Source organism: Chanos chanos, chromosome 6 (genome assembly GCF_902362185.1).
Source record: "Chanos chanos chromosome 6, fChaCha1.1, whole genome shotgun sequence".
Lineage (NCBI taxonomy): Eukaryota > Metazoa > Chordata > Actinopteri > Gonorynchiformes > Chanidae > Chanos > Chanos chanos.
This window is the reverse complement of record NC_044500.1, coordinates 28,331,628-28,356,251: the sequence shown is the minus strand read 5'-3', so window position 1 is coordinate 28,356,251 and position 24,624 is coordinate 28,331,628. Positions and strand designations below refer to the sequence as shown.

General features: G+C 41.1%; 1 protein-coding gene and 1 non-coding gene across 3 annotated transcripts in view; one reads left to right on the top strand and one right to left on the bottom strand.

Moving 5' to 3' along the window:
* Positions 1-1,436: 1,436 nt before the first annotated feature.
* The window catches only part of col2a1b (collagen, type II, alpha 1b), a 43,028-nt gene continuing 19,840 nt past the window's right edge, over positions 1,437-24,624 (top strand). Inside the window, exons 1-22 of one of the 2 annotated variants that reach the window (XM_030778692.1) lie at positions 1,437-1,530; positions 5,004-5,210; positions 6,508-6,524; positions 6,961-6,993; positions 8,018-8,050; positions 8,188-8,241; positions 10,288-10,389; positions 11,251-11,328; positions 13,462-13,506; positions 14,605-14,658; positions 15,568-15,621; positions 16,832-16,885; positions 17,238-17,291; positions 17,691-17,744; positions 18,040-18,084; positions 18,692-18,745; positions 19,565-19,609; positions 19,789-19,842; positions 22,021-22,119; positions 22,390-22,434; positions 23,428-23,526; positions 24,078-24,131. In XM_030778692.1, the coding sequence (XP_030634552.1) occupies positions 1,437-1,530; positions 5,004-5,210; positions 6,508-6,524; positions 6,961-6,993; positions 8,018-8,050; positions 8,188-8,241; positions 10,288-10,389; positions 11,251-11,328; positions 13,462-13,506; positions 14,605-14,658; positions 15,568-15,621; positions 16,832-16,885; positions 17,238-17,291; positions 17,691-17,744; positions 18,040-18,084; positions 18,692-18,745; positions 19,565-19,609; positions 19,789-19,842; positions 22,021-22,119; positions 22,390-22,434; positions 23,428-23,526; positions 24,078-24,131 (1,428 nt within the window). The remainder of the gene's footprint in view (positions 1,531-5,003; positions 5,211-6,507; positions 6,525-6,960; positions 6,994-8,017; positions 8,051-8,187; positions 8,242-10,287; positions 10,390-11,250; positions 11,329-13,461; positions 13,507-14,604; positions 14,659-15,567; positions 15,622-16,831; positions 16,886-17,237; positions 17,292-17,690; positions 17,745-18,039; positions 18,085-18,691; positions 18,746-19,564; positions 19,610-19,788; positions 19,843-22,020; positions 22,120-22,389; positions 22,435-23,427; positions 23,527-24,077; positions 24,132-24,624) is intronic. The other variant, XM_030778693.1, reaches the window with a different exon arrangement.
* On the bottom strand, positions 23,829-23,901 carry trnaf-gaa (transfer RNA phenylalanine (anticodon GAA)). Its single transcript has one exon. It is a non-coding gene; the product is annotated as a tRNA-Phe (tRNA).

Genomic DNA, 24,624 nt, shown 5'->3' with positions numbered 1-24,624 from the left:
GCTGCTGTTAAGATTATATGAACATAATTCATGAGGTCTAAGATGTACAGGAATTTACTATGTTTGATGAATTGCTGATCGAATGATAGTTTTGGTAATTTCTCTCATCTTACGTGACAGTTTGGATGTTGGTGTTATAAAATTGAACACAATTTCCAGTTTCATAGCTCAACATTTTTTCAATACTGAGATCAATCTTGTCTAAACACACACATAAATGTTGAAACGCTTTGTTAAGCTGTGGTACACAGTAACGGATGCTGCGTTTATGAATTTTCACTTTGTCTGTTACTTGTCTACTAATTATTAGAAGGGAACCCCCCCCCCCTTTTTTTTTTACTGCGGACCAGCTCTAAATCTCAGTAAAATATTTGTATTCTGTGTACATGTGGAAGCTGTGACTTGAGACACACATGTCAGTGTGAGGCTAGATGCGCAAACTTTGTTCCACTTCTTTTACATGTTTACAGGTACCTACACTAACAGTTAGTTGGACAATTTCTGTAGGCCCTAAAAAAGGTAGTCTCAGTACACACTGACAGCAGCTGTACTGAAATCAAGAGAGTAAATGAACTTTGTGACAACGCAGCAAATGTCTATTCCGCTTAGTAGGCTATATCGAATGGAGAACGTTTTAATGGATATGTCGTCCTTTAATTGGCTACATTAACTAACACTGCAATCCAACACAGTGTCTCTCTTATGTATGACTTCGTAACAGGCAAATTTCAAGAATTATTGCTGAATATATAGTCCTCTGTGGTTCTTAAAAGTTAACACGGCAAAAAAGTTATCCAAATGATTCGACAAGAACTGGACCATATATTTTTACTCTCAGAAATCTTTGGACGCACAAAGTAACCGCGCGTGCGAGTCATCGGACAGAATCCAAAGGTAAGAAGTCAGAGAGGTGCGACGATATTTGTAAAACAATATATTATCAGCAGTGTATGACAGCAATCCCTCGGTTTCCGTAATGATCCTAACATCCAGTAAAATGGATAGTAGATAGGAGCGTGCCGAGAAAGGGGGAGGGTCGAGTTAAGTGAAGGAGGGAAAAAAGTGAAACTTTTCTGGTACCCCTTTTCAGTAGCACACAGAAGGAGGGGTTTGGGAGAATGAGACTTTGGAGACAGAATGGGAGGGAAATGGGACTCAGATTTCAGCTTGACAGGGGGTAGGGGCTGGACTGCTATTTGGGAATATACGAAGATCCATTGAAAGCAGTGGAGACATAAAACTGCGGTGCCTGGCCTGAAGCGGTCGGTACTGAGTTTCTGCAGGGGCCTGGCGCTGGATTGCCCGTTGATTTTGGGAGGTTGACTGTATGGTTCGGTTCAGTCATTGGAAACACACACACTAAACAGAGAGCCGCGTCTGCTCTTTTCATCCCCTCTTTTTCTCCCCCAAAGGCCCTGCATGTCTAATATTTAGACATGTTCAGCTTTGTGGATTCAAGGACTGTACTGCTACTTGTAGCAACACAAGTCGTTCTATTAGCCGTTGTCAGATGTCAAGAGGAGGATGACCGTAAGTTGCCATTTCCACTTTCTATAAAATGTTACAGTATTGAAGACGAAAAACACTGACTGTCAACGAACTGGAAAATCGCAGATTTCTTTTCTTAAAAAAAAAAAGATTACGAAAGTGGATATTGAAAATCACGAAGTTTTTCCATAGTCTGAACTATATTTCAGTCATCTAACCCTATACTTTCAATACAGTCGACTGAGGTCAGTGTAAACTGGTTGTCATTAGTTTGTTTTTATTATTATTTTGAGATAGTTCGCTATCTATGCAAAAACAAATGTAGACCTTTATTAAACTCGTTATATTGTAGCATGCCTCTGAGGTAAGATCCTCTTAGTTATAATGAAAGGTATGGACTATACATCGTGCGCCACTTTCCTTTGTGGAGACGTTACGTTTTAAGTGTTTTTAAAGGTGTGATTTGATTGCATTTACGTGTATCTGAGAAAAAAAACAGTTTTTCTTCTGTGAGTATTTATTTCGGCTCGTTATTTAGTTTTTTGCCGTCAATCTATGGCTATGCGTACATTTTATTGTCATTATTACTATAATTATGTTTTTCCTTATCGATTCATACACTATAGCCTAACTTTAGATTAGATTTCATATGCTGTGAAATGCCGTCTTGACCATATTATACTTGGACATGACCCAAAGTGAGGTTGCCACCAGTATAATCTAGACTTCATCCCAAAGCTTCCACGTCAGTATAGAGGAGAGAGGGTCTTCAGTAATTCCATGCCACACAGAGTTGCGGGCGCGTTGGGGAAATTCCGAGAGCGCCTCAATATACTCAACTTTTTTTTGACACCGGATAGATTCGGTAAAGATATATTCTGGTGAGAGAAGGTGGTCCGGCACGAAAGCCCACGGTGAAAAGCCTTAACATTCCTCTGCAGTCAGAGGGCAGCGAGGCGAATCCAGGCTTGTTAAAGCGCAGATGGACTGCTAAAACGATGCCCCAGCACTTGAATAGTCCGAATATCCTGAGGTAGAGGGAGTTCATGAGGTCATCCGTTTCAGTTCCATAAAGTAACAAAATGCAAAATTCGCTTTTAATCCGAATAAACGAAATGGCAAACGATTTAATTACTAATTATGTAACTGTCTGCTTTAGATCATAAGTCACAGGCATTGGTGAAGTTCACAGTGAGGGTCTAGATATTGGTGGACTACAGCCAGAATGAGTGTTCCATATGATTTTAGTGTTTCCATCTGTTCTCTAGATTACCCAGGGGCTGTGACAGGCTAAGAGGAGAGAGAAAGCGATTGCCTTGCGAGTAGACTACTGGATAAAATATTTTAAAAGAAGAAGGGGGCTATTAGTATCATTTAAAGAGGAACATTATTTTTCATATACAATTCTCTACTGTAGTATGGGTTATGAAATTAAATACACCAGAGAAATGTTCAGGTGGTGGTTTTCAATGATAGAGAGACAGAAAAGTGTGCAGACCAAGAAAGAAGAAAAGAGGGACATGAAGTCTTTGCCGTCTCAGATTACCTTCGCAGAAGTCTTAGGCCCCTGGACATAATGCAAGTCATTCTTCCCTCAGTGATGCTAGAGGGGGGAATCTTTCAGCAACGCTAAGAAGTCTTTAAAGAGGCCAGAGTTAGTGACTCTAAGTGACCTCTGTCTTGCAAACTAAAAAGGGCAATGCAAAGTACTGACATCAAGTCGGGTGACAGCAGAGCCTGTCACATACTCACTCTCACCTCTCTGTTTGCATGCTGTGCAAAGCCTGAGCTGAAGGAGAGACCAGACAGAGATGAGAAGAAAAAGTTCAGTTCTCTACTGAAGCGCAGACAGAGGCTGAGAGAAAAAAGTTCCCCGCTGGAAAACTCAAACACCTGTGTTCAATTTAGAGCTTTCCTCCCTCTATTTTTCTCTTCTTCACATAAAAATTGCAACGGAAGCCAAATGTAAGGGAATGCATTGCGGGTAATTACCACCCTGGAAGAGAAAAAAAAGGAGTTTTCTTTTACACCTGTAAATTGTCCAATTACAGGGTCAAAATATGAAGAAAAAAAAAAAGAATTAAGCATCGGAAAAAAGAGATCTGGACAGGGCACTTTTAGATGTATCCCATATAAGTGAGTTAGTTCAAACTTATGTATATGAAAGCTGTCTATTCTTTCACATGTTTGGACTGGCGTCTGACAGGCCTTGATTGCAGAGGCAGGCTTAAAATATCTTATGTTGGTTTAGGCAAAACCTTGTGAATTACCCTATCTGTCCCTTTGAGAAAGAGCCCATTCATGATCAATGGGGTCCGTTAGGTTACCTGGCCAAAATCAGGCCTCCAAGGTAAATATGACTACTGTACTCGACACACCCCTCCTCTTCCGCCACGCGATTGGCCACTGTCTTCTCGCGTTCCAGGAATTCCCGAACTTAGAGCGTTTTATCGTGGCATTGAATATTGCTTTGGGGTACGGAATTGTGAATGGATTGAGTTTCGTCGTTATAAAAAAAAAAATGTATTTCAGATGTGTTCATGAGAGACTGTGATGTCACTCATTCTCTGTGTTAGGTAAAGCCAGTTTATTGGCTAAGAGATGAAATTGACAGTGAAACTGAGAGATGAAATTGACAATAATCAGAGTATTGTCATGCGTTCAGATTTAAGGAAGAATCTCTTTCTAGGTTACATACAGCGTCATAATATTAAATTATTTTGTAGGAAAGCAGACTAAATGAAACGCTCATATTTCAGACGTATGTTTTGAAAAGAGTCCTGAGAAGGTTTGCATAAATTGTCTGCTGTAGATAAGGCGTTAGACAAAGTAAACGGTGAATTGAGCTCAAGACGACCCTCCAGCAGCTGCTCTCTCTAGACCTCGGAAAAACTTTAAATAGATCGGCTATGAATAAGAACACATTGATGGTGGCGGCTACACAGGTGGTGGCGTTTACCTCAGCTTTTTTTTCTTGAAGTCACATTCTCAACGGGGGTGACAGTGCTGCTGTAATTTGGAGGTCACGTTTAAGGAACGGATGTCTTCCGATATAACGATACAGTGCCATCGTGTGGCGAGACTTTGAAATGACAAGCGCTCATACGGCTTGCCTGTTTGAGGTGTTTGCTTCGTCGCTACCGGAAATACTTTTCTGTAAACTAACCTGTACAATGCAGTCATTCATCACAGATAGTTTGTAAGCGGGATGTGTAAGAGACATATTGCAAATATGTGACTCTTAAATTAATTTAGAATTTTCTGAGGCTTGGAGTTCCTCTTGTGGTCCAGCAGTTTCTTAACAGTGGTGATAATTTTAACGTCAGGAGATTTTTTCATTTTAAACTCATTTTGTCTTTTTCGGAACTACAACATTAAGCAGTTTTTTACAGTGGAAAAATGTGTGTGTGTGTGTGTGTGTGTGTTTGACTGATTTTCAATGCACTGATTGTCGTTTTCTCCCTTCACGCGCTAACTGCCTCGTCTTCTCCGTGTCCACTAATGGTCACGCGCAGAGGATCCAGGTAGCTGCGTACAAGATGGCCAGCGTTATAGCGACAAGGATGTGTGGAAACCCGAGCCATGTCGTATTTGTGTGTGCGACACGGGCACGGTCCTGTGCGACGAAATTATCTGCGAAGATCTGAAAGATTGTCCCAAACCAGAGATCCCATTCGGAGAGTGTTGCCCCATCTGCGCTGCTGACCAAGCTCCACCCAGTGGTCGTAATTTATTTATTTCACTCACAACATAAATAAATTACATCGATACCCATATTGTTGCTTTTCGGGTTGGTGAAAAAAAAGAGAGAAATCACCAACACGCAAGACTTTTCAAGACATACACTGCTGAATCTTTTCTCATCCTGACATAGTTTATAGCGTTGAGTATGTACATATTTTTCACCTCCCGAAAAACAACAAACGGGGAAAAAAGAGAGAAAGAAAAGGTACTTCTCCTGTCATTTCATGAAAATGCTGCCTTGACATTATTTTTCCGCCGCTAGTTCACCTTGGGCCCATCTTGTTTGGATAATATTCCAGTCCCATAATCATAGACACATGTGGGAATCATTATGAAAAATACCTCACTTTAACAGACGCGGGCCCAGTGTTTCATCAGCAGTCTTTGAGCATAGCACTTCAACCACATTTCACAGAGGAAAAAGAGATAGAGAGAGAGAGAGAGAGAGAAAGAGAGGGAGGGGAGGAGAGGGAGAGATTCCACTGTTGCATGTGCAGTTTTAAACTTGCACGTTTCTTCCCGTGATTTGATCCGGTATGGGGATTTGTGGGGCCTTGTCATGAATACTTGCACCACAGCAGTTAGGGCCTTTGACGTTTGAAACCTGAAAGGTTCCCTTGGGCCAAGGCATGATGAACTCAGCTGTAAAATGTGTGGGAGCAGCATTTTTGAAATGGGAAGTGTCCTTTTTCTTAATTACTGTCATTTTCTCACATTGTTCATGATTTCAAATATCAAATTCCACTGGGTTACTTTCACATTTCACAATGCTCTCACTCTAAAACAAATTGCAGAAATTTTTTCTTGTGCTTAAGAGAGAACCCACATATTTTGAGCATATTTCATATTTAATTCATTTACCATTTGTTTATATAACATTCTGATATTCATTTACTTCTGTCTGAGACAGGAAACAATAAACCCTTTAGTTAGACATCATGGGTTCATATACAGCCCATATGTGCTTCCATTACCCAAACGTCTGCTGATATCTCCCACTGCTTTTAGCCACTGCTTTGCTTTTGTCCTCTTGCTCTCATTAATGAGGATGGTGCTGTAGTCAACACTGACTTAATCAATGGGTTCTTTTGGTGTCCACACTTTGCCCTGGTGATGGTCTATGGGCGATCTGTCCACTTAATGTGTTATAACCAAATGACTAGACTAGATTCCCCTGTACATGTGTTACGATAAGAGTGTGGTTGTTTCGCTCATAATCTGACCTGCATTCATGTCTCCCCCTCTTTTTTACACTGCTCACACCTGAACCAACAGGGGCGCCTGGTGCAAAGGTGAGCTCATGTTTAATTGCTACATGTGTGTTTGGTGGATTTTCCATGCTGCTGGCTAACATTGGCTCTAAGACTCGATATTACTGCAGAAGAGCAATGTTTGTGTTGTGTTGTGTGGATGGATGATATATTGGCTACAGACTCTGTAATAGACTTTAATGGTCCACAGCTAGTGGTCCATGTCATTATATGTCCTCCTGTGCTGCTAGAGATAGTGCTCCCACTGGACACAGAGGGAGAGTACAGTCCTGCATCTGCTTAGTGCTCTGAGATTTTTCCCAGTTCCCACACAATTGCATGGAACTAAAGGATTAGATTAAAAGGATAAGATAGTAGTATATTAAAAGAACTAGGGCAAATATTCATTTGTGTGTTCATTTTTTATGACGTTACTTTCAGTTGGTAACCTTTTCCCTTTTTTCTTCCTTTTCTCCAGGGTCAGAAGGGTGAACCTGGAGATATCACAGATGTAAGTTCAGCCACTTTCCACCATTCTGGATCAAGTTCTGTTTTAACTGTCTATAGAACTGAGGTTCTGCTTAAACTGTCAATATCCATCATTCTGGATCAAGCTATGTTTTAACTGTCTATAGAACTGAAGTTCTATTTTAGTCTACTCCCACATTTCTGGATGAAGCTCTCTTTAAACTGTAACATTCAGTGTAGTGACTGTTGAATTTTTTTGTGTGTGTTTTTCTGTGTAACAACCCTGGACTCACCCCTCACTGTTTTAAGTAATCTATCTTACACAAAACTCCTCACTGTTTTAAGTAATCTATCTTACACAAAACCCCTCACTGTTTTAAGTAATCTATTTTACACTTAACCCCTCACTGTTTTAAGTAATCTATTTTCACAAAACCCCTCACTGTTTTAAGTAATCTATTTTACACTTAACCCCTCACTGTTTTAAGTAATCTATTTTACACTTAACCCCTCACTGTTTTAAGTAATCTTTCAGAGATCAGCAATGATTCTTTGACATTAGGCATGAGTGTTGCATAATTTTCCACTTTTGTGTGCATTCTGTGTCTGTGTGTGTGTGTGTGTCTATGTCTATGTCTTTGTAGTTTTGGCAATAACAGTTAGTCCAGGGGAGCTTTAGCTGTGCCATTATTCTAGATTGGCCACACGGGGGAGGGCACACAGCCAATCAAAACAAGTCCTGATCCGCTCTGCCAAGCACACGGGAATAGTTCACCCAGTTCTCATTGGATAGAAGTTAATTTCCCACCCCATGAATACGATTCTTTCGGATATATCTGCTTATAAACCAAATGAACCCAGATTCTATTGACCATTTCTGTACATTCATCCAAATTCATTCATTCATAGTAACTCTTAGGAGATGAAGTGTTGTCCTGAAATGTCTGTAGTATACGTATGGCAGGGCACATCATTGCAGATTAACTCAAGGTTGTTTGCTCCATTAAAACCTCATCCCGAGCTATAACACTGATATTCTGTTTATTTTTGTTTATTTTCACCCTCAGGTTGTAGGACCAAGGGGACCATCAGGCCCAATGGTAGGCAGTGCTATGGAATATTCTGGAACAGTTTTGGTCCTGCTCACACGCACTTTGCAGCTCTTCTGAGAAGTTTCTGAGAAGTCAACTCAGCATAAACCCCTCACTGTTAAACTGCCTTCTTCAATTTATCACAGGGACCCCCAGGAGAACAAGGACCACGTGGAGAGAGAGGACAGAAAGGAGAGAAAGTAAGTTTCACCTCCTCTCAAAATGTTTAAAGAAGTATATTCACGTTGAATACAGAGGGGAAAAGGTACCACTTCAGTCTCTTTTCCCTGAAAAACAGTATGATAAAGCTAGTGACGCGACTGTGGGGCTTGCTAATCAGAATCATCTCACTGAAGTTTCGGGGGAGCTTTCTGAGTCACGTGGTGTTCCTCTGTAAAACTGTGTGGTCTGTGAGAAGCAGGCTTGTTCAACAGATGTGTGAATAGTATAATGTAAACGTTCAGGCACTCCCAGCCAATCAGTAAGGGAAATCAGTGTTAGCGGTGTGGTGAGACTTTGATCTCTGAATTAATTACACACACTGTCTGGATGTCTGTGCATGGGGCCGTGAGCCAAGGTTTTGCATAATTTATTCTTGCTGTTATCACTGGTGTTCCTTACGGCAGCAGAGGTAGAATAAACTATTTATATGCTCTGTGTGTGAAACTATTTTTAATTTTGGCACAGGATGTTTGTTGGCTGCACTGTGGACCTTATCCTGTGTTTATTGCTGTCTGAAAGCACATACGAATTGTCTGCCATACACCAAATGAATTTTTGCTGTTTCTGATGATGATTGTGATGATCACACTAGTGATGATGATGATAATGATGATGATGATGCTGATGCTGATGACAATGATGGTAATGATGATGATGATGAGGAGGAGGAGGAGGAGGAGGAGGAGAAGTGCCTGTAGATGGCAGATATAGGTATTGTCCTACATAAATTGACTTGACAAAATTCTGTTAATAAAGCTAGTAATTTGTTTTAAAGTACCTGAAATCAAGATAGTAAAAAACAAATTCATAATGAACCTGAATGCATTTACATTACTTTTTATTTGGGGGAACAAGCCTGATTTAGTTCCTTTGCATTCTTGAGGTAAAAAATGGTAATAAAACTGTGTTATGGCATTTTTTTTGTCAGGTTAATAGCCTTTCGCACAGTTTAGCGAGCAATAGCTTGGTTCATACTGTTTTAAACCATACTTTTGTAAAAACTGAGGTTTGCCCACAAGTGTCATCATAATTCTACTTGGGGCCCACAAACATGTAATTATGTTAGACCATTACATTTGTAGGTCTTGTTGAAGTGGTGTGGCTGCTTTTATGCTCGGTTTCAGTTGAAGTGGAATTTTCTGGAAATTCTGTCGCGTTAATAGATATCTAATGGATGTATTCAGCTCACTTTTGCAATTTGCAATAGCTGTAACAGGTAGAAGTTATGGATCTAGTAGCCACTCTTAATTATCGCTGTTAGAGAACACCAGTGACAAGGCCTAGACTGTCCACAGATAGTGAAGACAATTTCACCTCCACTGCCAGAACTGAATCACCATGGTAACCTGATCATGAAGAGCTTCAGTGATTGTCTTCACAGATAAGCAGGTCAAATCACAGACATTCTTTGTGTCATTCTCTTTTAACAGAGTTGGTCTCTTGTAGAGGCAAGTAGGTTTAGGGAGCTTTTACCTTCCGTCACAGCCTAGCACGAGCTAGGAATTAGCATGGAATGCACTATAGTCAGTAGAATTATATTTTCGTCAGCCATTTTTGCTCATTTTTGAGAACCCGTTAGTTATGTCACCAGTACTTTGTACTTTTTAAGAACTCTCTGCTGCATTTGTTTTTGCAAAGATTTGCAGCTAATTGCTTGGACTTATTTTTTTCCACTTGAAGTGTTAATTGTTAGTTTTTCTGAAGAGAAACGATTGAAATGGACTGGCAATTCAGAGGATGTCTCTCTCGTTTTATGTGAATGCTTTTCTAGACGTGCTGATGGTTAGATGAAGGGACTGCTAAAGGTCTTGTGTTCAGACTCTGGAGATCAGTGGAATCAATGCCAATACAGAAACTCTTCATGCCTCGAGATCAACTCAGCTCCAATTACCATTATCCAGATTCATAAACACTGAGCTTACTGGACTGTAGTTCTCACATGTCTGAACTCCTACATTCATCCTTCTGCCCTCTTCTCTCTCTCTCTCTCTCTCTCTCTCTCTCTCTCTCTCTCTCTCTCTCAGGGAAGCCCTGGCCCCCGTGGCAGAGATGGCGAGCCTGGTACCCCCGGAAACCCCGGCCCCCCTGGACCCCCAGGGCCAAACGGACCTCCTGGCCTTGGCGGAGTAAGTATATATACTGAAGAGAGAAGAGTGGCTAAAACTTGCCTTCAAAAAGAGATTGTTTTGATATTTTGAGTATTGCTGAAGAGACTTGCTTTTACAAAGCATGCGAGGAAGAGAATGAGAGAGGGAGTTAGAAAAAAAGAGAGCGACTTTTAACAGGTAGCAACGTTGTAGATCCTTGCAAGAATCAGGAGGATGTTAGATGAAAGGCTTAGGAATGAGGAGAAAGAGAGATTAGGGTAGGGTGCTATTCTGCCGCGAATAGAGGTGAAGCGAACTGCAGGGGGTAAAGAGATAGCCTTTGAGAAAGGGAGGAGGACTGTTAATGAACACAAGGGCATGCTTTGTTGGATGCTGTAATGAAAACAGTTCACATGGGCCTCTTGCCGCCAACGTCTGTTTTCCAGTGTAACGCTGGCTGCCAGCAGTTATAAACTAGATCCTATTACATCCTGCTGACAGAGAGAATATTATCAAACCAAGGGCCAAAAATAATCTGTCAGTCTATTGGGTGAAAATGACAGCAGATCTCATTTTAAATAACCTCTAATCCTTACAACCAGTAGGTGATTTGTTATTTTTTAACGGGGAGATGGCCCAGTGGTCACTGACACTACTCTATAGAGTATATAGGTGGATGGTAGGTTAACATGGGGGATGCATTTTGATCATTTTGCTAACAAGGGGGTGGCATCCTCACCTCATCCCCCTACAAATCACCTGCTTACCATTAAATTCTCATGTCTCTCTCTTCCTCCTGTTACATCTCTATATGGCCACTAGAGGGTGCCCCACTGGACAGTTATTATTATAAGTGTAAATTAACAATGGCTAACTGAGTTTTTCTTTACTCTTGTTCAGAACTTTGCTGCTCAGATGGCTGGTGGCTTTGACGAGAAAGCTGGAGGAGCACAGATGGGTGTGATGCAAGGACCAATGGTAAGAACTGAAAGGACTCTTTTTTGTGGTGGTGTGGTTTTTTAGAGAAGGATATTTGTGATGCTGAAATCCAGAAGCATTTCCCTCCTCTAAATGCTTAAGATTGCTATGCCATCATAAATATGGAATATACTGGAAAGACAAAATCTACTGCCTCCTTTTGATCTGGTGGTTGAATTGCTGATTATTACTGTTCAAGTGAGCACAGGGAATATCTTTGTGGTGAACTGGTGTTGGTTTTCATTGCTATTAACAGTCTGCAGAAAATGCCAACCGGAAAGTGTGGCACGCCGCCTCAGTCAAGAGTAAGGGGTGCTTTGGGATTTATTTTGCTTTTTCTTAGCCACAGCGCTGGTCATTTAAGGTGGCATTGAGACTGGAATTACTGGAGTGTATTACAAAGCAATGGGACGGTTGAGTTCCTCTGTATTTTTCTTTGCTGAGAAGACTCAATAAGAAGCCAGTCTGCCCGACTGCACTCAGATGAATGGGGAGGCTTGAGCATATGAGAAATTTATTCCGCCTGCCTGTCTCATACCCACAACACGCCTGTGCCACTGCAGTGCTTACCTCTAGGCCCTTCATCCCCCACACTGAGCCCATTCACGACAGCAAAGACCACAGACCTCTCAAATACACTCTTGCTTCTGTGTTCTGCTGTAGCCACAGTGTGTATTTTCACCCTGCACAAACGCACACACACACAAAGGCACACGCATATGCACATGCACATGCACATGCACATGCAAATGCACATGCACATGCACATGCGCTTGTGAGCATTCTCACACATTCATATATACACAGACACACACACACAAACACACACACACACAGAAACACAGAGGTTCATTGAGGGTCGTTTGATGTGTGCACAGTGAAAAGCAGCTTTCATTAGAGCTGAGGCCAGGGTGACTGAGACCTGAGACTGAGATCTCCCCTCTATCTTTTCTTTGGCTGGCGTTCTGAATTTCTGATTTTGGGTGAGAGCATTCCAAAGCATGTATTGCATATAAGGAAATATTTAAATATTTACACAGTCCCAGTTGCCACAATCAAAGGCACTTTCAGGACAAAATACAGAGTCATTGAATACACTCTCAGGGGAAAAAAATGTAGTCTGTTTCAGATTTCCTGAAGTAAACTCAAACTGAAAGGAAGGGATCTGGGGGTTTTTGGGTTTTTTTTCTTTGGGTGTTTCAGCTGAGTTGGTGACTAGTACCAAATTGTTTTTGGTTAGTGGAGGAGTTAAGCCAGGTTCTAACTCTTTCAGTGAATGTCAGTCACCCCGACAGTGCTGAGAGATGTTGTGGTGTTTGAACTGTGCTTGATTATTCTGACATATGGCCCAGATCAAAAAAACAAAGTAGTGGAGATTAAGTTGAGAGGGAGAGAGAGACAGAGACAGACAGACAGACAGACAGACAGACAGAAGATCGATTCTGCTGTGAATTGTGTTTTTTGAACATTAATTTTGTCTTTTTTTTATGAACATGCGTCAACAAAGGAAGTGAGAGAACAGCAAGAAATAGACATAAAACTTTTGGAATTAGGAGACACTTTTCCCATTTTCCAGTTCAAGCCCATTACAGAAGGGCATATGCCATTATCCAATCGTGCTGTCAGGGTACTCTGTACTCTTATGATTGGTCAAAAGTCACTCAGGGTTCAGACCTGCCCACTTAAGCCCTCCACCTCCAGGCGTTGACCCCATTATAACAGAGGACTGAAAGTGAGTTAGAAAAATAGAGAGAGAGAGAGAGAGAGAGAGAGAGAGAAAGAGAAAAAGAAAGAAATAGAGAGAGAGAAAGTCTGAATGCCTCTCTGGAATTCCCTAACGATTTATGGTCCCTTCAGACAGACAGCCGTGCAGGCAGGGAGGCAGGGCAGGCCGCTGAATCTTTTGCCTAGGGGGCAGATTTTACAATGAGCTGCAGAGAGGATTCTCCTGTCTCCACTCTTTCTCTCTTACACTGCAAAACACATAACAATAATTATAATAATAATTTTAAGGGTTTAATACTTTCATCACAGGCGCATGTGGAAGGGGAAGTCCACAGTATCTGATTTTGCCATCTGACCTCCTAACTGTGTCTCTTTCTCTTTTTTTTCGGTTTTCTCTCTTTTTCACAGGGCCCTATGGGTCCAAGAGGACCTCCTGGACCAACTGGAGCACCTGTGAGTATTTCTCAGTGCAATCTCTGTATGAATCTCACACCAACAGGGCTAAACAGTATGGTTATAAACACATCTAGGACCAAATGATGGGCAGACATCCCATAGTACATAGTCAGAGGGTCTGAAAAGGAGAACATTTTTCTGTTGGTATGTTTATTTTGGATCATACAAAGACTTGACTAAATATATGAATACAGACCAAATATATGAATGAAATACTCACTCACTCAAATTCACAAGCCTAAAATTGTTAACTGTTTGCCATCAAAAAGAACACACAGACACATACACACACACAAACTCAGACACAAGTTTACGTGCCCCCCCCCCCCCCCCCCCCCCCTCGTTTCCATCTGTGGTCTTTTCCGGGAGTAGAGCTGGCACTGAATTCTTTCATCCTCCCAGCTGCAGGCTGCAGGGCTTTTTCCCTCTCCACAGACACGCAACACCTGACAATTTACCTTATACAGTTCCATAATCAACCCTCCACCTACAGCACTCCACCTAAACTTCTCCCAGGGCACTCCAAGCACTTCTTAGACAATTAAGTAGCTGGTATTGCAGGACAACCAGCCTGAACATGAAGTTCAATCGTGTGGCTCAGATTTACAGAGCACCGTAGTGCGTTTAATTCTTTTCTTAAAAAACTCTTTTTAGAGAAAAGAAAGTAACATCATAGGCTTTAGTGAACTGTGATATAGAATGTGTACTTTTCTGTTAGGAATAATTGTTGTTGTTTAAACATTACAGCTTTAACAAAGAAGTAAAATATTAATAATGCAAATAAATCCATGCAAATGAAAGTATCTAGGGTAACTCACTGCATTGTTTGTCATTTTCAGTTAGTAGGTGATAGATCTCAAAACCCAAACCCACAGTTGTTTTTGCCTTGTTTGGAATCACATGACTGAATGCATTTATCCTTATGAATGAGATTATCTTCAGCGCTGACAGACCTGGAGAGAGAGAGAGAGAGAGAGAAACAGACAGCGCTTCAAATCCAAAACTAGAGTCACACTCAGCACATGTCAAATCCCAGGAGACAGTGAACCCACTTTGACCTTCTTGCGCTCTCTCTTTTTCCCCTTTTCCTCTCAGGGCCCACAAGGTTTCCAAGGCAACCCCGGTGAGGCCGGAGAGCCCGGCTCATCTGTAAGTATTCCACTGTTCCTCGCTGTGTCACCCTCCCTTTGTCCTTTTTTTGTTGTAGTTCTCTTTCCTTTTGGGAGGAGGGCATTTCTGAGACCCTGCGGCTATGCTAATCCTCTCCCATGGCGCTGAGATACCCAGACAGATGCCAGGGCTTAGCCGCGAGGTCGCCCCTGGTGCAGCCTGGTCCAAATCCTCGTTTAATACCTCATTACCTGCAATTACTATCAAACCTGTGGCACAGAGAGAGAGCACCACTGCTCTCAAGTCCTCATTCTGCGCCTCCTTTTTTACCCCTCCTCTCCCAAAGCAACGGCCCAGAGAGCCAAGAAACAGCTGGCTGGTGCCTTCACAGGATATTGCACTTCTTAGGGTCCCTCTCCGAAAAAAAAAACACGCTAATCCGTCGACTGATTCAACCCTCTTCTCTGAAAAGGAGGCTTTGCTTCTCAAAGAGGAGTTTAGCCAAACAGGATTTTAGTCTCTGTACACTGAGTGAGGACTAGATGAAAATAGAGGATAGGAGGTACTATAATGTTTTTATATTTGTTTGTATTGATTATGTGCGCTCATAAGGGTTTATCTAGAACGTTCCTGGTTGTCTCATTATGTATCTCAGTTAATGTTTCACGGCTGTTGTTAATCCGTAGGTAATATAGCATTTTATAAATCAGACAGAGTAGTAAGTGTAAATATTGTATTAACCACACACCCATATGTATCATATCCATCCATAACATGCACTACAGTTTTATACATTCTTGCAATTGAAATTCTCTGAGGAATCTATGATTTAATGAACTTAGTAAAAAGGCTCAATTTTTTAATGCCTGCTTTTTTTTTCCTCTTGTGTTGTCCTCTAACAGTGAGGGGTATAATTACTCAACTCTTCCTCTCTCTCTCTTCTCATAGGGCCCATTGGGTCCTCGGGGTCCCCCTGGTCCCCCTGGCAAACCCGGAGACGATGTAAGTATGATTTCTTAGATAAATTTACCAAAATATAATTAGACACACTTTACACTCAACCCCCACTGCACTCAGCAGGGAAACCGCCTGGATTTCTCACCAGATCTAACCTCGAAGCACAATAGATAAAAGCCAGTCTTTATTGAGACCACTAATAAAATCCCAATGCACAATTCACAAAATCAAAAGCACACACTTTGGCTCGACTTTGTCAATACACACTGCCAAAAAATTTGCTTTTGAAGTTTTCAGTTGATGGGTTCTTTACAGATGTGCCACACACCTGCCCAACCCTCATCAAAACTGTCCAAAAATGTCCAAAACTCATGCCACCAGCTCAGCTGATTCACATTTTCTCTCTGTGTCTGATTCAGTGTTGTGAAAGACTCTGAGTGACGCACACATTGTGAAGTACCAGATATGTCAGTATTCATTTAGAGACACTGGCGTGTCCATGTGTGTAAGTTAGCCATCATGTGACAGTGCACTCCTCTCCCCCAAGAATACTTTAATGCTAGTTTAACCACCAGTGTCCTTACCAGCGGTTCCCTCCATTAGAGCTGTCCTCTGCTCCTTTCATTGAATGTTAACATCACAGAATACCCTGTCAGATTGTTTACTCTGTCCTCAATATACCAGTCCCTCTTCACCAACTGAATATATACTTTTTTTCACAAATGAGCACACTTCAGTACAATGATTGCCATTATGGTCAAATTACTGCAGTTGTATCAAAGATAATAAAACTATACAAAATAAGATTCCAGTAGGACCCATATTTTCACTGTTCTGGAAGCATAATGATCATGACTATGAAACCAAATAATTATATCAGTGACAGTTATGGGTGACTGTAACTACTAATTAGTGGAAGACTGACTTAAAACCCTGATTTTTATGGTGATGTAGTTACATGTTTTAGCCACCAGATGGCATGCAACTGAACTAGTATGTAGCCACAGGTATGTCCACTAGGGGGCTCCATCTACTCTGTGACTGTTGCTACATCATTTACAACTGCAGCTGTTTTACAGATCCATTAAACTATATTTATGTCTTTTTCTCATAAAATGTACAAACTTTAAAATTGACTAAATCTGCTGATAATTTATTAACACTATGCTGTAAATCGTCACTATCCACACTACACACTTGAAGCTCAGTAACTCAATCATTTATTTTAAATATTATTACTATTATTAATTTTTAGGGTGAACCTGGCAAGCCTGGTAAATCTGGTGAACGTGGACCTCCTGGGCCTCAGGTAATTTCAACTGTCCTGATAACACCACTCATGTATCACTGCTAGTCATCTTTGTTTAATCCTAAACCCACTGCTCTACCTGTGAGTCATACTTTGGATTAGTTCTCTGCTGAACACCGTCTAGGGCCAAATACAGTTTGGGTCCATTACAAGCCCAGAGATTCTGACCGCTACCCAACTGGCCGTGTCATGTTGTCTGCAATAGCCACCAGGAAACACAGTAAAGAGAAAGAAAAAGAGGGAAAAAAAGCAGAAGTTGTCCTGACTGATTCAATTTTGTCTTATCACGCTCTCATCCCACTGTTTTCTTTCTCTTTCTTTCCTCTTTCTCTGTTTTCTTTTTTTTTCACAGGGAGCTCGTGGATTCCCAGGAACTCCAGGTCTGCCTGGAATTAAAGGACACAGAGTAAGTGTGGAGATTTGTCATACTGGTGTTACTAATGTTTAATCATCATCCTGTGAAAATATTATACAAAACAGATTTTCATGGGTGTCATGGTCTCTATTCTGTAATAACAGAAAAAAAACCCCAAGGGATATCTGAGACTTTGCTTTAACTGTAGTCTTTTTTGTTCTTTCATAATATCCTGTATCCTTCTATCTACTATGGTCCAATAAAAATACAGTTTCTGTCATATTTTAGTATTTGTATAATATTTATGAATACCATATTCGCACTAAATGCAATGGGGTATGTTTTATAATGTCACATTGATTTGATTATCACTAAGGATGAATGAAGTGTTGTCTTGCTCACTCAGGGTAATTGTGAAATGTTCTTACATACGTGTCTGTTTGTCTGTAGGGTTACCCTGGTCTGGATGGTCCAAAGGGAGAGGCTGGAGCTGCTGGAGCCAAGGTAAGAATCCAACACTGACATCATCACTCCTCTCACTTTGACCTGTATATTCACACACTGTCTCATCTCATCGTCAGCCCGGCTTCTCTCTCTCCACTCCACCTACAGTCTCTCACCGGCTTCTCTCTCTTTCACCCATTCAGTTCAACTTTATTCCTCCCCGCTTATTCCCTCTTTCTTCCCCTATTTTTACAATTTTTTTTATTCTTTATTCTCTTTTTAGTGTCTGTTGTTTTCTGTTTCTCCTGGACTGACCTCTCTCTCTCCCTCTGTCTCTCTCTCTCTCTGTCACTAGGGAGAGGCAGGTGCTCCAGGTGAGAATGGTGCCCCAGGACCCATGGTGAGTGTCGTGTTAGCTGGCAGTATAACATCCTGACAGAAAAAAACACCAACTGCATGTATTTATCACTGAAATGCATTATTGTCTAGAACCTATTACATAGACTGTGCGCAGTTAAAGGTACATACAGCTAAAGCCAGTCCAAACAAATGTGATATATTTACACTGAAAGAACTCCCACTCATTTTAGCACAGACAAGACAAAATAGGTGTGTTCTCATCTCATATAGAATTTAACTATGTCTGATTCTAAATGTAGGATGTTTAAACTATGTATTGCAAAAAACATAATCCACATTCAGCTGTAATCTTTCGAGATGAGTGAGCGTTATGAATTATTGAACACTGGTCAGTAAAGAAGTGTATGTATAACCTATGTTTATTTTAATAATATTTTAATAATTCATTTGTGATACATTGTATATAATAGGGATACTTTGCCCATACTATAACAAAGCTATTCATTCAAACCAACACAGTGACACTAACATGGGTGTTCAGAAGAAAGCAGTAATGATGCCTGTAACTCTGTGTGTGTGTGTGTGTGTGTGTGTGTGTGTGTGTGTGTGTGTGTGTGTGTGTGTGTGTGTGTGTTTTCCTGTCTCAGGGCCCACGTGGTCTGCCTGGGGAGAGAGGACGTCCAGGACCCTCTGGAGCTGCTGTAAGTGTCCACATAATCTCTCCTTCCTTGTTATTAGGGCATCTCATAAAACCAGGCTTCAGGCCTTGCAGGCCTCCAGACGGCCTTACGCATGAACAGTGCAGCACGGCGTTCCAGGAACAAAATACAGTTAAAACACTCTGTCCTTTACTGTAACCAGCTACAGCAAACTCCTAGAGAACAGTCAGTTAAAACACTCTGTCCTATACTGTAACCAGCTACAGCAAACTCCTAGAGAACAGTCAGTTAAAACACTCTGTCCTTTACTGTAACCAGCTACAGCAAACTCCTAGAGAACAGTCAGTCAAAACACTCTGTCCTTTACTGTAACCAGCTACAGCAAAGTCCTAAAGAACAGTCAGTTAAAACACTCTGTCCTTTACTGTAACCAGCTACAGCAAACTTCTAGAGAACAGTCAGTTAAAACACTCTGTCCTTTACTGTAACCAGCTACAGCAAACTCCTAGAGAACAGTCAGTTAAAACACTCTGTCCTTTACTGTAACCAGCTACAGCAAAGTCCTAAAGAACAGTCAGTTAAAACACTCTGTCCTTTACTGTAACCAGCTACAGCAAAGTCCTAGAGAACAGTCAGTTAAAACACTCTGTCCTTTACTGTAACCAGCTACAGCAAACTCCTAGAGAACAGTCAGTTAAAACACTCTGTCCTTTACTGTAACCAGCTACAGCAAACTCCTAGAGAAGAGTCAGTCAGCTATATTGGTTCTTTCCTTTGACTTTTTTAACATGGGTCTGTTTTTTTTACTTTTGTGTGTGTAATTCATCTTTTTTGTCATATTCATTTATTTATCTTCCTCAGGGCGCTCGTGGTAACGATGGCTTGCCAGGTCCCGCCGGTCCCCCTGTGAGTATTTTTTTTCTCTAAAATCTACAGTTTTGCTTTTTGCTTAAATTTGATTTGAAAGCAATTGCGTTTGGAGTAGCTCGCATTCTTGTCATAGGAAAAACGTGTCTGTTCTCCGTGAAAATGAATACAGCCTCACACACTCACACACTCACCCCTCCTCCTCTTCCTCACTGCAGGGTCCCGTCGGTCCTGCTGGAGCTCCAGGCTTCCCTGGTTCCCCAGGTGCCAAGGTACGTCCTTACATTTTTCTCTCTCTCTTTTCCCTCCTTTTTGCTTTTTTCCACCGTGTCTGTTTTCCCTTTGTCTAGTTTGTTCATATCTTTGCCAGAGTTTGTTGAGTTCCAGCTTAGCTTTAAGAAAGACAAGGATGTGTATCAGCATGAAGAAACCTAATTCATAAAACATGAGTTGTTTTGGTTTGTTTTGGACAGAGTATGTCAACACTGAGCTGAGGTATTGGTCAACCCTCATCTTTGCGTTTGTGTTTTCATATTGTTCACCATTATATAATCCCTAGAACTACTCTTATCAAACTGAATGAACCTTTAAATTGTGCAAAAAGTGAAGAGAAAGAGAGAGAGAAAGAGAGAGAGATGAAAGATAGGGAGAAAAAGAGAGAGAGAGAAAGAGGAAGAGAGATGAGAGATAGAGACGAGAGAGAGAGAAAGAAAGAGAGTGAGTGAGGGAAATGGCAGAAGGCAGCATTGAAAAGTGCTCTGAGCTACCATCTGCACGGAAAATTAGACGGTAGGGGCTTTTCAGCCACTACCCCCCCTCCATGCTATGCCTCTCTCCTCTCCTCTCCTCTCCTCTCCTCTCCTCTCCTCTCCTCTCCTCTCCTTTGCTTGGGCCTGATTTATTCCTGCCGAATGGTTCACAGACACACAGAGCACTGTTTCCTTTGCCTCTAGGCCCTGCACTGGTGGTTAGAGCTTTTTCTCAATCTGCTGACTGTCAGATAGGGGAAATCATTTGAGATTTGGCTGTTTGTGTTGCCTTTACTGAAACTGTGTGTGTGTGTGTGTGTGTGTGTGTGTGTGTGTGTGTGTGTGTGTGTGTGTGTGGTTTCCCATTCATTCCATTCATAAACCATGTCTGGAAAAGACATAGAGTGTGCCGAGTTGAAAAAGACTTAAATAAAGTTTTAGCTTATAGTGTGTATAGTGTGTAGTCTTTTTAATTTTTTTTCTTGTTTTTCTTTAATCTCTTCTCTTCTCTTCTCTTCTCTTCTCTTCTCTTCTCTTCTCTTCTCTTTTTTTCATTTGGCCTTTTCAAATTTGAGAAAATTTTTAGGGATAGTCACCCATTGGTTTCCGAAGTGGACTCATTTGCACCCCCTAGTGGTTAAGTCTGTGAGTAAGAGGTGGCATATGATGCATAGGGATAATAAAACACACACTTGACCGCCTGAACTTAGCTCTTCAAACGCTAACTCATCATTACATCACTGCATTAAGTCAGGGCCTAAACCAACACACATCAAACACAAATATATTGGGAGAGAGGAATTCCATTCACAAAACATTCTTACAACCCATGACCTCAATATCCCACGCTTTCATTTGTCGACAGTGCCAGTGGGTGGGGCATGGATTCACAGTATTTGCATGAGTGACTCCTAAGCATTGGCTGGATTCCCTCATTACGTATGAAAACCTGGAAGCTATTATATGCCTGGCTCTGGACACAGGACTTTTTAACATTGCCCCTTGTAAAAGGCACTTTTATTGCAATCCCAAATAGTTGTGTCACCAGAAATAAATCTCTCTGAAAACACAAGGCTCTGGCTTGTAAACATTTCACTCTCAATTTTTTGTTTGCGCCAGCTGTGAAATTATTCTGTGATTAAATTAATTTTATGTAAGAGGCACACTTAAACTTCACTCAACTAAACAGTATATAAACGCCTTTGAATGTGTTGCAAAAGCGGTAAATATTTAGAGCTTAATTTTACTGCTCCTCATTATAGACGTTTCCATACCCCTTAACAGCTACAGCTGTGAAGGCTGCCATAAAGATTATTAAGATCATTTTTCTTTGTCTAAAGAAAAAAAGAAAGAAAGTCAACTCATCAGTCTTTTCCTAGCCGTGGAAACCAAAGGCAGGACCTTTTGCCGTTGGACAACGTTCTTTGTCATGTCTTTTTTCATTGAGCTGAGCTTGTGGTTGATTTAGTTTGTCAGACTTGTTTACTTTTACAGATTACAGATTGGAAGTGGACAGCTGTACTTAAACACCAGTTAGATTTAACAGATGTGTTTGTCTTTGGGCTTTGTCTTTCTCTCTCTCTGAGTAGACACTCAATACTTTGACATTTCACCTGCTTTATTCTGTTTCCGCATCTCCTCAGGCTCGCTGTCTTCTCATGTATGCGTCTTTTGTTCTCTCTCTGTCTCTTTCCGTCTTAGGGTGAGGCTGGCCCAACTGGTGCCCGTGGACCTGAGGGTGCGCAGGGACCTCGCGGAGAGCCTGGTACCCCTGGATCTCCCGGTCCTTCTGGAGCCTCTGTGAGTATAAACAGTTCACAACTGAGCCCTGGTTCTCTTGGTCTGTGGAGATGCATTATGAATACTGTCATGAGGCTGACTGTGTGTTTAAGAACTAAGCCCTGAAATATTTAAAACCTGAATGAAACACATCTGCAATGCTCTCATCTGCCTTCAGAACAGAGAACTGTGAGCCAGATACCTGAATCCAGTTCTACATTGCGACATGTTAATATGATCTAATATTGAAAAACATTTGTCTTTAATAGATTTATTTTCCCATATTTGCAGGGTAACCCTGGTACTGATGGTATTCCTGGAGCTAAAGGTTCTGCTGTGAGTGCCTCTATCATTCTCCCCCCTCTCTTTCCCCCCCCTTCTTTCATCATGTCATCATTCACACATTAAGCCATTGTTCAAAACTTTTTAGCTGAGTTATGAATTATGTAAAACCTTCCTCCTGAATCGGAAGCACCGTTTTTACAGTAACTGTACAAAAAAGAAAAAAAAAACCATAACTCTTCAGTCCAGATGTGAAAAAAATGTGTGCTTTTGGGTGTGCTTTTAAAGCTGATAATAAAAACTAAGACAGAATGTTGCCATCTGTGGAGGCATATTGTTAACTATTTGAATAAACTCATCCAGAAATATGTCCATCTATTTTGACACATCATTTCTAACACGAAAGTAAAAGAAGGGAAAAATAATTTCTCTCGGGTCTAGCAAACAGAAAGGCTATTTATTTGATCATAAACCATTTTTTAAAGCTGTCTGCAAAGATAAAAAGCCATGCAGGCCCTCTAAAACGAACACCGTGTTCAGTCACAGTTTGGAGCCTGTTACACTGATTCACTAGTGATTTTTTGAGCTGGCATAAGGATGATGTTTTTCTATATGCAAATGCTTTAGCCTGTACAGTGAAACAGATGAATCCATATAGATCTGTGCTTGTCTCTAGCTTCAGGAAACTACGGCAACCTTACTTAGCACACATGTTCTTACACAGTAGAATTTACCGATATAAAGAATTTGCATCACTGTGGAGGGGCTGTGTAACTCCTAAGTACACTAAGCACCCAACAGAGTGGTTTACTGCATGGGCCACGACCTTCGGTTAGATCAATGTTATTTTAAGATATTTTGCTTAAATATCTATTTTTTATTAGTATTTTCTTAATACCTGTTTTGTCTTAATACCTTCTTGTCCCATGTTATTTTCTTTAGTCCTGTGTTATGTAAGGTCTTGTAAAATCCATGGGTAACTGTCCTAACCTGTTCGTTGCCTCTCCCTCATGCTCATGCTCTCGCTCTCTCTGTCTCCCCCTGCAGGGTGCTCCTGGTATTGCTGGTGCTCCTGGTTTCCCAGGCCCCCGCGGCCCTCCTGGACCACAGGGAGCGACTGGACCTCTCGGACCAAAAGGACAATCCGTGAGTGATTGTGCTCAGTGAAAAAAACAAACCAAAAAATCATTCTTTAAGACAGATAGACATATCCACATCACCTAGCTCCACACTGAATGAAAAAGATGTGTACCATTGACATTTGTCAGCACTTATATATTTGTGATAAACACATCTGCATGAATTTGACAAAGTAAACAAAAGTCTCCACACAGCCTGCGTTATCTAAATTGTGTAGCACCCTTTTTTCTGAAAGTATTTACATGTATGCAAAGTTATGAAATAGATAGATACTTTATCCCAAAGAAAATCAAGGGAAAGGAAGATTGTGCCGAAACCCGGGATCGAACCAGGGACCTTTAGATCTTCATTCTAACGCTCTCCCAACTGAGCTATTTCGGCCACAAACAATGCAGATATTATAATACTATTTGTTCATTCTTTGACCAGATAAGAGCTATTTAACATATTTGTAGTATTTTTTTAAGTCTTTTGAAGATGAAAAAAAAGAAGCATAGTGCAGGAGGGTGTTGCTCATCCAGAGATTTCTGACTGTCTCTCTTCACCTCTCTCCTCAGGGTGACCCCGGTATCCCAGGGTTCAAGGGTGAGGCTGGGCCTAAGGGAGAGATTGTAAGTTGTCTTTATTTTGCTCTCTTTTACTCCTCTGACCTTAAGCATAACAGTGGTTGTTTACAGTTTTTTCAGCTTCCCCAGCCTGGAAAAAAAGAAGTGTTCTCACTGTTTTGCTTTCTAATGCTGGTTCATTTTAACTGCTTTGTTTCCTACACTGAAGAGCTTTAAAAGCGAATGCTTGACAATGTAATGATTTTTGAATAGGGTATGTTGATTGCTACACTGCACAGCTTGTAGTGCTTAGACATAACAGAGTCTGCTGTGGCATTCTGGATTTACTCATACACAGTTTATTTCAGTCATTTGATTTGTTCAGCTTAAGTATTATGAGTCAACATTTCAGATGTCCCTTTGGAAGCAAGAGACAAGAATTAATAATGATGAGATAGTGCTTCTACTGTATGACCACCAGAGGGCAGATTTTCCTCATTTCAGTACAACCTTACAGCACAATCTCCTGAACTTCCCAAAACAAATAACTCTTCTGCAG